This window comes from Drosophila obscura, unplaced genomic scaffold (genome assembly GCF_018151105.1).
Source record: "Drosophila obscura isolate BZ-5 IFL unplaced genomic scaffold, ASM1815110v1 contig_200, whole genome shotgun sequence".
Classification (NCBI taxonomy): Eukaryota; Metazoa; Arthropoda; class Insecta; order Diptera; family Drosophilidae; genus Drosophila; species Drosophila obscura.
In genome coordinates, this window is record NW_024542791.1 from 4,078,555 (window position 1) to 4,091,075 (window position 12,521).

The following is a 12,521-nucleotide window of genomic DNA, read 5'->3' on the forward strand; positions in this document are numbered from 1 at the left end:
AGAGTATTTGGAGTTTTATGATCTGTTTGGCTTGGAAAGGGAAAGGTTACTAAATATTTAATTATCCACAGATTATATTACATTACCAGATTATAATTTAATCCTCTTTAGATGGATTTTTATTGCGTACTGGCCTGGAAGTATCTGCAACTATATGGATACTTTTGTATGTGGATATCGTCAGGGCATTACCCTATTCGTATTGTCCGCTCCTACATCTATCAAGGTCCCTTCTCATTTGGTTTTATTTGTAGCACGGTGACACATTTTGCTGCCCGCACTTTATTGCATATCGTTGTCGGTGTCGGCTGCTCCTGTTCCTGTCGCTGTTCCTGTTGCTGTTCCTGTCGCTGAATTCTGCTGGCTGTTGTCTGCCTGTCGGAGAGAGGAGCGTGCCATTGAATTTTTTATGAGAATTTAGAGCAAAAGTTGCTTCTGTTTCTTTGTTTGTTGTTGGAGCCGTTTTGTGTGCTGCTGTTGCACTTTGGAACTTTAATTAAATATTTATTTCAATCATTTTCGGCAAATGGAAGGAGAGCTACAAAATCCATTCAATGTCAGAGTGAGATCTCACACACACAGCCACACACACACACACAGGCAGTGGGTAGTGGGGTGGTGAACGGAGGGGGACAGGGCACTAACATTTGTCATTACACATTAATAGCGCACCATTAATCTTTTTCGGACCGGGCCGAGTGTGAGAGCCGGGTCAGAATGAATGCCACTACCGGGGTCTGGACCTGGACCTGGGCCTGAACCTGAATCTGAATCTGAACCCGAGCCGCGTCGCAGTCGTCGTCTGTCGCACAAAACCGTTAATTAATGTATGCCATTTAGCTGGAAAATTGCAAAAGGGAAACCCTCCCACAGACACGTACACGGATCCGCAGCGGAGCTAGCGATGGCACTCTGCCGAGAGTCACGGAATTGGAATTGGAAAGTCGAATGAGCACGTAGGGCAGTAGATCTAACACATTGAGGACTATTTGGAGCGAACTGTCAACGGGAGAAGCCCGGCTATGGCTATTTGCTGGAGATGGCAGCGTGATGGACTCACGAAATGTGAAATAAATATTCAAAAATTGACTCTGGAAAGGGGAAAAACCATTGAAGACTGGGAGCTCGCTTACAGAAATTAATAAACTATCGAAAGAATTTAAATATGTATATCCCATTTATCACGAGTGCCAATCACGCTGCCACCACTGCCGCACATGTGTTTTGTCCGGCCCATCATAATGAGCGCCAATTTAGTGCCCTTTTGAGCGGGGGCAGCCGCTGGAATGAGGGGTGGCTGGAAGGTAGTTGAGTGGGTGGGTGCTGGCTATGAATGGGCTTTGGGTAGATGGGGGGAGGAGTCCTTTTCGCCACCGCAAACAAGCAAAGGCAAAAGCCGCAGCAGCCGACGGGGCTGAGCTCCGTTGCCCAGCAGGTATGCTTGATTAATGCTTTATAACAAGCAGCGCACACACACAAAGCCCCCGCTCTGAATGCACAAAAGACCCCCAGACCACGGAGTTCCATAGAACACCACACTCATTGGCATTTGTGTCGCCGTCGTTCTTGCATTTTAACATTAATTTAGTGGAATGCTGCAGGAGACTAGAGAAGCTTCTCAGCCGTCGTCGACACATGTTAATCCCACCCAATGTTGTTGGTCTAATTGTTGCTATACCCCTCCCCGCCCCTACACCACAAAATACCCCCAAAAACACTTGGAATTGGTAATGAGGGGCTGGGTCCTTGTAAGCTTTGATTACTCGGGCTTTGATGATGGTTTCCAATCGATTTGGTTTGAAGGAAATGGCAATGCTTATTGCAGATGTTCCTACCAAAAAAAAAAGCCATTAATGGACAAAACATTCCACTAACAGAACTTCAGGTTTAATAGTCAATTACAGTATTATAATTTATAATTAATATTCAACTAATTTAAAATAATTTTTGAGCAAAATAAAATAAAGTACTGAAACATCCCGGGGTCTTGAATGCGTTTGGTTGTTGTTATTTTTTTTTGAAAGGGGAATTATCCTCCAAATTATCGAACTTCATATCCGATTTCCGACTTTGTCTCAATGATTTCCTCACCGATTGTCTGAGCTTGTCCCTGTAATTGCAAAGAATGGAGAAATAAATAATTATAAATCGAATAGCATAAAATATAAAGCACAAAATTAATTCTAGAAATAGTAAACTTAAATTAAAGCCAATATTTAATGCATTCGTTATGCTCTTGCTGTCTCTATATCTTTTTTGATGCCTTTCCAATACCTCAAAGAAAATCATTTCCAGCCGAGTGAAAATGAAAACGATTTGCCAGTTACAGTTTCCCAACTGGTGGCATGTCCGACTCTGTTTTCAACTGAGAATCCCATCGCCTGCGGCGCTGTTTTTTCTAGCTTAATTTAATTAAGAAATTACAAACTCTGAGATCTTGTTTGAACATTTGAACCTCGTTTCGTCTGCCCCGCGACAAGCCAGATTATTATTATTTTTACTCCTTCACGCTGCACTTTTCTTCTTTTTATTATCATATTTTTTTTAAATGCATATTTTTTTAAATTCCTATTCCTGCAGAGCTTTTTGCCCTTGAGTGCTTCCTGTGGCGTTCGTTCATTAGGGAAAAGCGGAAGAAAGGCAACGAAGCGGCGGGAAAAAGTTGAAAAAAAATCGCGAGAGAATGTTTAAATACAGCTGCTCGACCATGAAATACCTTGGTTATCATGGGAGAACTTGGAGGATATACGCGAAAATTAGCTTATTAAATGGGTATGTGCTTAAAATTTCCAAAGTATTTTTATGAGATTTTTAACTATTTTAGAGACTGGGAACATGGAGTTAAAATTTGATTCACGCCTCCACAATAGACCCTAGTCGACTCTCCCAGCTGTCGGTTATAGAAAGCTAAAGCTAAAATGAAAATTGAACAAAATACAAAAAAAAAAACAGAGTGTGTCTAAAGAGTTGAAAGGTTTATTCACTTTGCCGTCTGTCGCTGGTGGGGGTGGGGGCGTGGAGACACATTTTCCTAGCCGAACATTAAGTAATTATAAGTTGGAGCCAGGAGTTGGCTCAAAAGTTGCAAGTTGGCATCTGCATCTGGCCAAACATATTGCCTGCCGACAGAGACAGGCATACAGCACACACAAGCACACACACTGCGTATGCGTAATGTGTTGAATAATTAAATTGTCAAACAATTGCCTTTGAACAGAGAGGGCAAATGGGAGAGAGAGAGAGAGAGAAACCTCTAGATGAAGATGATGACAAGAAAATGTTGACTCAACTGGGATTTATTGTCTGGCTGGCTGGCTGGCTGGCTGGCTGTCCGCCGCTCATCCTGCTGCAGCCTGCTGGAAGCTGGGAAATGCTTAATTATCTTTAATTGAATAGCACTTGATGGCAAAATACTAGACCAAACTGTCAATTGAACCACGAACAATGGGCATTATTTCTAATCCATTTTAATCTCCATCTGAATTTGCATTTAGTTTTTGTGGCAAAATTCATTTGGCTCGCTGATGGGTTTCAATTTCCTTGTCATCATCAAAATGTTTTCAATTAAACTGTATTTATTATTCAGCAGATAAAGGCAACAATGAATAAAGTACACCGTAACTCTGCACTTTTTTGGGTGGGATCAATTTCGTGTTAAGCAAACAAATTTTAATTGACTAGCCGCTAAAGTGTGACTGGTAATGGTACTCGTAACTCGTCTCTATCATATGAACAAGTTTATGATTTCCTTCCAACATTTATTTCTATTCTATGCTCTGTTCTATGCTCTGTTCTATGCAAGTGTGAATCACGGCAAAAAGCTTTTAGTCAGATTGCCAGGATTTACTATTGCTTTGGGGTGAAGATTTAACCGCAAATCTGTTGAGTATGAAGCGCATAGGAACGATGGAAAGATGATTTGATGGGTGTGTGTTGCATTTGCACTGTGGCTAAAATAATCTATTCATTTATGAACTATAATAGCTATACGGCTGTATAGCAAATTCATTTTAAATGTATTCTAATCAGGGAGTTGCCAAAAGGAGTCTTAACCAGAAAATGGCATCAAGGGATTCCTCTTGAGTTGCTCACAATTTTAGTGTTGATTCTCTGTAGAGGTTTATATATTTTAATCAGGCTTAAATTACCGTAAGCTGCCGATACACTTACCAGTTCTTCAGGCCTGCTTCATCGGCATCGTCTACCGGGACAGGCTCCTCATTCGCAGCATCGTCCTCATTGACCTTCTCCTCCTTCTTGTCGGTGTCTTCTGCATCGTCGCCCGGCTTCTCCTCTCTGGACTCTTGTTTGGCCATCTCAGGTCTAACAGCCATGGGCTTTGGCTTGGGCTTGGGCCTGAAAGCTTCTTTGCTGAGCGGAGCGATGCCAAACCATTCGGGCTTGAACTGCTCGAGCGTCTCCAGGCGCAAGGCTGCCCGCTCGGACCAGCAGTAGGGCAGCTCCTTCTCGGGCACCATGACGACCTTCAGTCGGGCATCCGATGCCGCCTGCACGCCTTTGATTGTGCCGTCAAAGACCAGAGTGTTATCGGTGTCGGCCTCGCCCAGGCGGCACATGGCAATCAGATAGACATCCGGCTCCGGCTTGGGCTGCTTCAATTGCGGATCGTCGGCGCAGATCAGCGTTTCGAAGAGCTCAAAGAACTTTTCGTAGCCGCGGATCTTCTTGCAGTAGAGATCCTCGCAGCTGGAGCTGATCAGCGCCATTCGTATGCAGCATTTGTGAAGGTGGCGGACGAGTCGCTCCGCGCCGTCCATCAGCGGCGGATTGCTGATGAGCGCCGAGGCTCGCTCGTTGATCTCCAGCAGGAATTGCTCCCAGCTCACGGGTATATTGCACTTCCTGACAATCAGCTCCGCCATCTCACTCGTCGCCATGACTCCCACCTTGAGCAGCACCAGTTCTGGCACCACACAATTGTAGCTGGCCGCCAGCTCAAGGACTGCACGTCGATAGACGTTGCGCGTATCTACAGGATGGGAGAGGAGGCATTGCCAATTGGGATTGATCTCTGCAGGCAGTGGGGCAGTCGGAAAACCTCTCACCAAACACGGCACTCTCCAGATCGAAGATGCAGTAGCATGTCCGCGGCTCGCAGCAGGCGGGGGGACAGCAAATGGGGCAACCCGGTGGTGGTCGGCGGACTTTGTTGCACATTTGGCCCGTAAAGAAAAAGAATTTTTTTTTAATATTTAAAAGAAGTTACCGAATTTTAAACTAGAAACTGACAGTTAAAACTTTTGGCAAATTTTGGGAACCGAACGCGATTGAGGGAACTCTGAAGGGTTTTCCCCTCCCTGCACAGAATATCAAACTGAGTCATGAGCTTTTAGCTTCTCTGCTTTCTCTCTCTCTCTGCGCTCTGTGTAAGCAAAGCTGCTTGAGAAATGCTGCTGCTTCACGTGCAGCCGCTGCATCGTTTAGAACAGAGGCCGGCAGCGTCGTATGCACTGTGCATAGGAAAAAATCTCAGGCAGCGCAGTCGGCACACGTACAGCGTACAAGCGTATAAGCCTAGATCGGTTCGGCTGCCGCAGCGGCAGAGAACTAACTTCGTGTGCCCTATGCACAATTCTTCGGCTTTCGCAGCGGCAGAGAAATAAGTGAAGTATTTGCCTTGATGCACAAACGCACTAAAACATGAGAGTGGCTTAGAAGCACCTTTAAGTTCTAGTTTACAAGCCAAGACTGCTTGGATCGTGAGAGAGAGCAAGATCCCGCTCTCAGTGCGCTGTAAACGGGAGCGACTACATGCTGTTACGCTGGGCTGTTAACAGCACTGTTGCCTTGTTAGCGCTGCTGCCTGAACAGTAACGAATTCCATATTGTGTTTTCGTGTGAGAACATTTAATGCACAACAAATTTAATACGCTGCCCTGCGATCCCTTCGATCTTTGGGTTGTTTGAGAGCTCTGAACGAAGCATCATGCTCCTCCTTAGAGCGGTGGCAGTCCAAAGTATTGCGGCCTGAATGCCTCCAGCGATCGCAGTCTCAGTGCAGCCGGAGCACTCAGTTGGATGGAGAGCAGCGGATCTGGCACGAGCACCACCTGCATGCCAGCGTTCAAGGCAGCCTGCATGCCTAGCAGCGAAGACTCAAAGGCCAAGCAGTTCTCGGGCTTGGGGGGATCCTTGAAACGCGAGGCGGCCAAGAGGAATATGTCCGGCGCGGGCTTGCCCTGCTTCACCTCCGAGTCGGAGCTGCCGACGACCGCGTGCTGGAACACCTCAAAGAGCTGCGCATGGGGACGCACCTTGAGCTCGTACAACTCTCGATTGCCGCTCGTCTCTATGGCCATGGGCACACCGGAGGTCTGCAGGTGGCGCAGGAGCCGCTCCACGCCCGGCATCAAGCCCACCGAACCCAAGTGTTCCCGACTGTGCTGCTTGTGGAGCCGCTGGAACTGCGTGCGGCTGATGGGCAGTTGGTAGCTGTCGATGATCAAGTCCGCGGACTCCGATGTGGATTTGCCCATGCAGCGCAGCTTCAGGTCAAAGCTGTAGATGTGGCCAAACGGATCGAGAATCTTCTGCACCGCCCGCGTGTACAGGCGCTCGCTGTCGAGCAGCAGGCCGTCCAACTCGAAGATGCAATGGGTCACAGGTCGAAAGCAGCAGTGCCGCGACGAAGCCGCCAGTTCTGACATATCTTCTCTTCTCTTTTATTTTTTTTTTGGGTTTCTACGCGTGCAATTTTTATTATATTAATTCTACTGAAATTTATGTTGAATTTTGATGGATGAAAACGGATAGGGAGCTGCCTATCCAAATTCAAACTTTGAACAGGTGTCGTAGTGGGGCAGACCGAATAGTTGAGGCTGAAACTCCGCCATCGAGTCGAGCACCTGAGTGGCGCCACTCCGCATTGCCGCGGGCACTCGGGGATCGGGTATCAGCACCACCTGCATGCCAGCCGCAATGCCCGCCTGCAGGCCGTTGGGCGAGTCCTCGAACACCAGACACTTGCTGGGCTCGGGCGGCGGGTGGAAACGGGAGGCGGCCAGCAAGAAGATGTCCGGCAGTGGCTTGCCCCTGCCCAGCCCCAGCTCCGGATCATTGCCACAGACAACGTGATGCAGCGCCGGCAGCAGATTCCTGTGCGGCGCCGACTTGGTATTGAAGGCGGCCCGCACCGAGCTGGTGGCAATGGCCATGGGGATGCGATGATCGTGCAGGTGCAGGATCAAATCCCTGACACCCGGCATCAGCTGCACATTCTGGATGCGCCTAAAGACCACAGCATCGAATATCTTGAGGTACTCGAGGGGGGTCAGTGGCAGCTGCAGCTCCGTGACCAGCTGTTGAGCGGACTGCATTGCCGGCATGCCCATGTACCGCAGCTTCATCTCATAGGTGTAGGTCTTGCCGAACGGCACGACAATCTCATTGATGGCATCTGTGTAGATATTTTCGGTGTCTTGAGTGGGAGAGAGAGAGAGGGAGGGTAGCTAATGAATAGCCCAATGGATAATCCAGGAAGGTATGTGCCCATACCCATGACGGTGCCATCACTGTCGAAGATGATGTGCGTGACGGGCTTGTAGCCGGACTTTGCAGTCATGATGGGGCCTCCTCCTCCTCTGCCAGCCACTACGACATGCTGCTGCCAAGGCTGAGACTTGGAGATTTAGTTTGAAAATTAAATTTTGAAGGCTAGGGAAAAGATTACCTTTTGCCGATCAAAGCAACTGCTTTAGCCATTTCTCAAAGGTTTTAATTAAACAATTTAGACACTGCCGCCAACACTGCCGCCGACGCCACGTCTCTGGCTGCGAATACTTTGGCAACTTTTCGAGAATTTCCACCCACCACTGGGTGCAGCACAGATGCTGCAGATGCTGCAAAGTCTCCCGAGTTCGGGCTGCAGCTGTCACTTTTGTGTTGGCGCCTCTTGGGGAGGGGGGAGGGATAGCTGCATTTTTATACATTTGACTAAGTCTAATGCATGCGGCGCACGCTTGCATTGGCATGCCAGGGTCCCAAGCTGCACCCTGCGTGTGCCCCGCCTTCCGCATGTTGTTACAAAGTTGCGTAATTGATTAAGCAGTTGCCAGCCATGCCACAAGACGCAAGTTGCGGCAACGCGTCGCCGAAACTTTGGCTTAGCCAATACGTGCCACCGAATGGTGAATGGCGGCGGGTGGGCGGTGGCGGTCAACATGTGGTAAAGGCGCAACCAAAGTTTGTTGATTTTGTGCGTTGCGGCGGGTGGGGGGTCAAAGGTGAATGCAACGTGATGCTCGATGCGGTGATTGGCTGGGGGTTTGGCTGGTGTCGAGAACGTTTAGCGGATATTGAAAGCTTATTCAGAACTCTACAATATTTGGCGCTTCAGAAAGTTATACAATATTCTGCGATATCCATAATTAAACCCACAAGAAAATGCAACTTGGGCCTCAATAAACCCCACAATAATCGCTGGAAAAGTGCACGGAAAATGCGCACTTCTTCGTGCCATTCAGTCCGCTGACCGCATTGTCTATCGAGTCAAGTGCCAAGTGCAGTCGCGGATTCCACTTTTATTACCTTTTATTGGCACTCTTTGCGGCTCTCTCTCTCTCTTCCTGCAGTCAAAACCATTGACCGTAACGCATTAATGTCCTGTGGGGGGGCCCAGCCCAAAATCGAAGCGACTCCAGAAGTTTTACGTTCTGGCAATAGCTTGGTTGGTTGGTTGGCTGTTTGGCTGCTTGGTTGACTGGTTGGGTGGATCGCAGCGAATGGCTAACTGGTTGGCTGAGCTTGCATATTTTATGGCCCAAAGTCCAACTTTAATTGGAACAATACCAATAAATGCCAAATGCAGAGAGAGAGCCAAAAAGTTTGATGCGCATTGACCGGGTTTCGGCGGAGCCAAATCGAGTGTCCGCAATCAACTTAAGGGGACAGGACACAGACCCAGGGGGCAGGCAGGCGGCACAGCCACAGCGACCACAAGGATAACAACGGCATTTGGAGGCAAGTTTTGTGGTTCCACGAGCGGTGGGGGTGGGGGGGGGAGACGGAGACCCAGCGGCTGGCGTAGACAACGCGACGAGCAACCAGTTAACAATTCAATGAACGCAATTACAGCACACAGATTGAGGCGTGGGGGTGGGACTGGGCTGCTGCTGAGCCTTGCCACACGTTGGCGCACGTTGCCAGGACAGCGATTAGAGGACGCGTTCAAATTAAACGTTTACAGCATATTGTTGTTGCCCAGCCGGCCGGCCGGCTGTTGTCCCTTGTGGCCGGCCAGCCGACAAAATGGCAGAAAAAAACAAAACTCCTGGCCATAAATGCTGGCGCCCCAAAATGGTTGCCTGCATAATTTATGCGCTCAATTCGTCGCTGCATTCGAATGATGCTCCCGGCACTCATTCGGCCGCAACAGCTGACACGCAGACTCCTCCATGCCGCTGCCACAGCCCGCGTCTGGGGTGTCCGTCCGATTAATTAAAAGGCATTTTATTGACTGAAAGACAGTTGTGGGCAGGGAATGAATGTGGATTGGCTTTTGTGCCCAGTACCTTGCTGAATGTAACCAGCAAATTGATTTAGCTGATTTGGCATTTGAAATTTTGTGATTTGCGATGCAGGAAAATATAGGAAAAGGAAAATAAAGGAACGCATCACTCGAACCTTTAAAGTTCCCAAAGTAGAGACAGCATTCTGCGCATAAATAATTCCCCAGATGCATCCCCCGCCCGAATCCTATACGGACCGACACCGACCCTGACCCTCTGGGCCACCGCAAAGGAATACCAAATTGAATAAATAGTACGAGTATAATCTCCCAAAGAGTAACCCAATATCCGCAGGCAACCTACTCCATGGAGGGGAACTCCTTTGGCACTCAATAAATGCCATCCATCTATGTATGAGGAAGGCTCAAATGTCAGTCACATATTCCCTCAATCATCACGACTGCTCCGCTCCGCTCTCTCTCTATCGCTCTTGAGCGATTTCCCAAAGGGTCTGCAAACTGCAACAGTGTCCGGGAAATGGGGGGCTGGAAAACATGGGCACAAAGTCCAATTTGTTTGTAATGGCATTACTTTGTTTACGAAACAAATTTTGTATGCATAGCGAGTAGTCCTCCTAGTCCAAGTCCTCGCTGGGTTCTTGCCCCATGCTCTCTATCTTCAGTCTCTGGGAGCGGGTCGAGAGGTGACCCATGCAACAAACGATGCAAAACCCAACTCGCAACTCTGCCGCGGGTGGTAAACTATGAGTGGGGAGAACAACAACAACAAAATACAACTGGAAAATTGGCAAATAAAATATATATATGCGAGCATGTGTACATATATACATATATCTAAAATCGTTGTACCATAAAATTTCCCCAATGGACGATGCTGGGAGTTTTCTCGCCGCTCTCCATTCTCCGTTCTGCCTTTTCGCTGTTTAATTTTACAATTGTCCTTTTTCTTTATTCCTGACCAGGGAATCGGAGCGGGAGGGAGAGACAGACCTGAGAGTGTGCCTGCCGCTGGAAGGTTGAGAATGGCTGTTCGGGGACGAGGTTTATCTTTGCGCATCCGTTCCGAATGCGGTTTTCTGATTTATGCTTCGTTCTGTGGGCCAACATTTGTTTTTCTTTTTATTTGTAAACCCAAGGAAAAGCTGCGAGGTGAGCGGTAACTTGGTGTACGACAAACCCTAGCTTGATTTCCTTATTTGGTAAATGGAACTGTCATAGAAATTAAATCCGATTTTAAGGATAGGTTTGGATATGATCTATGAACATATTGCTCAAGGAACAACAATCTTTAAAAGTGTCATTAGTGGCTCATGGCTCAGCCTTGAGACTATTATTTAATCCTTCAAACTCTGATTAGAGTTGGATGATTCGACTATGCGAAAAATGGGCAACTTTTGAATGTACTTTGTACACAAGACAAAAACGCAGAGAAGGAATCGTTTCCGACCCCATAATGAAAAAAAATCTGTATGTCTATCTGTCTTGATGAGCGCCTGGATCTCAGAGACTATAAGAGCTAGAGCAACCAAATTTTGATTCCAGATTCATGTGATATCACACTGCTACAAGTGTATTTCAAAATTTCGTCAAAAATGACTGAGTACGGGTATAAAAGTAGCGTCGCGTCCAAAGAAGCGACTCACGCGTTCCTTCTCTTTTTTAATTTTTTTCGTTTGTTTGTTTTTATTCTCAGACATAAACCTTTTGGTGGCATTTTTTTATGAACAAAATAAGCTACTAATAAAATTGTCCAAAGAATGCTAAAGGTGTGATTTTTTTAAAGTAAGTTTACCCCATGTTATATTCCACCAAGCAACCCCATCGAAACATCTCTATCTCTAATCTATCTCTAGTGGTAGGTACATTTGATAATATTATTCCGTTTATTTAAGACCTTTCAACTATACAATTTCTAACCACATTAGTCGTGGTTACTAAAGCATTACTTGAACAAATCTTTCTTCAATTGCAAAACGACACAAGAATCCCAGATATACTCGTATTTCTCTCTCTACAAATACATGTGGTGTATCTATGTATCTGGTGGACACGAATCCTGTTGTATCTTCATCATTTTGCTTAAAACAATGCCAGATTTTCTGGCCAAGGCCTGAGCCGTATATATTATATCCGATGCAGGCAGACGAATGCGAGTCTGGATGGCGGCCCAATCTAAAATTAATGCTTAGCTATAACTGTGGCAGTCAAAATCATAATTCTTGCACTTACGAAAGCTGAACACGGAGGCAGAATCAAAGCACATGTAGCGTATGGCAAAGTTGTCATAGTCCGTGTCCAGTATATAGATCTGAATGCCCTGGGGAAAGGCTAGCCACAAGATTGTGGGCATTATTAAGGGTTATATATAGACAGTGCCGTGGTTTTCCTACCCTTATTTTTGGTCATTAGATCGTATCGCCCGTGAGCTGGATCAATATTTTTGATATCCTCGTTTCTAGTCTTCACTGTGTCGGTCCTGTCGAAGGGAAGGTTAGCGAAGATTTCCGTTTTGTGTTTTCTCATTTGCTTACTTGGTGTTTAGCTCTTTGCTATGAATGAAGTAGTGTTTATCGTCTTTTTTTCTGAACTCCGCCGACTGACACTTGGACACGCGTTTCTTAAGACTCGGATACGCGGAATACGTGTACCATTTGCCCAGGAAACGTTCCATGTCAAAGTCCCCCACAGCTGTCATATTTGCGGAGCAAGGACCCTCAAGGACGATAAGTGCCAGAGAGGATGGCATGTAAATGTACACCAGGATGGCAAAACTGTTGAATGAAAGTTATTTTTAAGGATATTTACTGCGGTCTGTTGGATACTTACACGGAGACCTGCAGCATGATCATGTTGCAAAGGTTTCTATCGGAATGAATCGTAATTAAGTGCAATTGAGTCTGGACTAAACCGATTGGCAGTGGATTGGCCAGAAACTAAAGACAATTTCATGGTGGACTTACAACAATTTGCAGAGTGGATATTGCAGCCCAACTGTGATACAAAAAGGTTAAACAGTTGGCCACATCTTAGCGAC

At 46.8% G+C, this 12,521-nt stretch overlaps 4 protein-coding genes across 5 annotated transcripts; all 4 read right to left on the bottom strand.

Annotated features, from left to right (window-relative positions):
• Nucleotides 1–1,881: 1,881 nt before the first annotated feature.
• On the bottom strand, nt 1,882–5,263 carry LOC111076711 (probable pseudouridine-5'-phosphatase). Of its 2 annotated transcripts, none has more exons than XM_022370619.2 (3): nt 5,067–5,263; nt 4,171–4,990; nt 1,882–2,110 (listed from the first exon to the last, which is right to left on the bottom strand). In XM_022370619.2, the coding sequence occupies exons 1-3, from the start codon at nt 5,176–5,178 to the stop codon at nt 2,008–2,010; spliced, it is 1,035 nt and encodes a 344-aa protein (XP_022226311.2). In that variant the 5' UTR covers nt 5,179–5,263; the 3' UTR covers nt 1,882–2,007. The 2 variants fall into 2 exon arrangements, with proteins under 2 accessions (XP_022226311.2, XP_022226320.2); XM_022370628.2 differs by lacking the exon at nt 1,882–2,110 and adding an exon at nt 3,637–4,110.
• A 593-nt stretch (nt 5,264–5,856) lies between these two features.
• Nucleotides 5,857–6,768, bottom strand: LOC111076587 (probable pseudouridine-5'-phosphatase). Its single transcript, XM_022370435.2, has one exon. It carries the CDS (start codon nt 6,666–6,668, stop codon nt 5,958–5,960), a length of 711 nt encoding a protein of 236 aa, XP_022226127.1. The 5' UTR covers nt 6,669–6,768; the 3' UTR covers nt 5,857–5,957.
• LOC111076581 (pseudouridine-5'-phosphatase) lies at nt 6,687–7,705 on the bottom strand. The gene is made up of 2 exons (XM_022370421.2): nt 7,516–7,705; nt 6,687–7,438 (listed from the first exon to the last, which is right to left on the bottom strand). The coding sequence occupies exons 1-2, from the start codon at nt 7,580–7,582 to the stop codon at nt 6,783–6,785; spliced, it is 723 nt and encodes a 240-aa protein (XP_022226113.2). The 5' UTR covers nt 7,583–7,705; the 3' UTR covers nt 6,687–6,782.
• Nucleotides 7,706–11,347: 3,642 nt separating this feature from the next.
• LOC111077988 (lazarillo protein) lies at nt 11,348–12,272 on the bottom strand. Its single transcript, XM_022372518.2, has 4 exons — nt 12,019–12,272; nt 11,878–11,963; nt 11,717–11,815; nt 11,348–11,659 (listed from the first exon to the last, which is right to left on the bottom strand). The coding sequence occupies exons 1-4, from the start codon at nt 12,231–12,233 to the stop codon at nt 11,520–11,522; spliced, it is 540 nt and encodes a 179-aa protein (XP_022228210.2). The 5' UTR covers nt 12,234–12,272; the 3' UTR covers nt 11,348–11,519.
• Nucleotides 12,273–12,521: the final 249 nt, after the last annotated feature.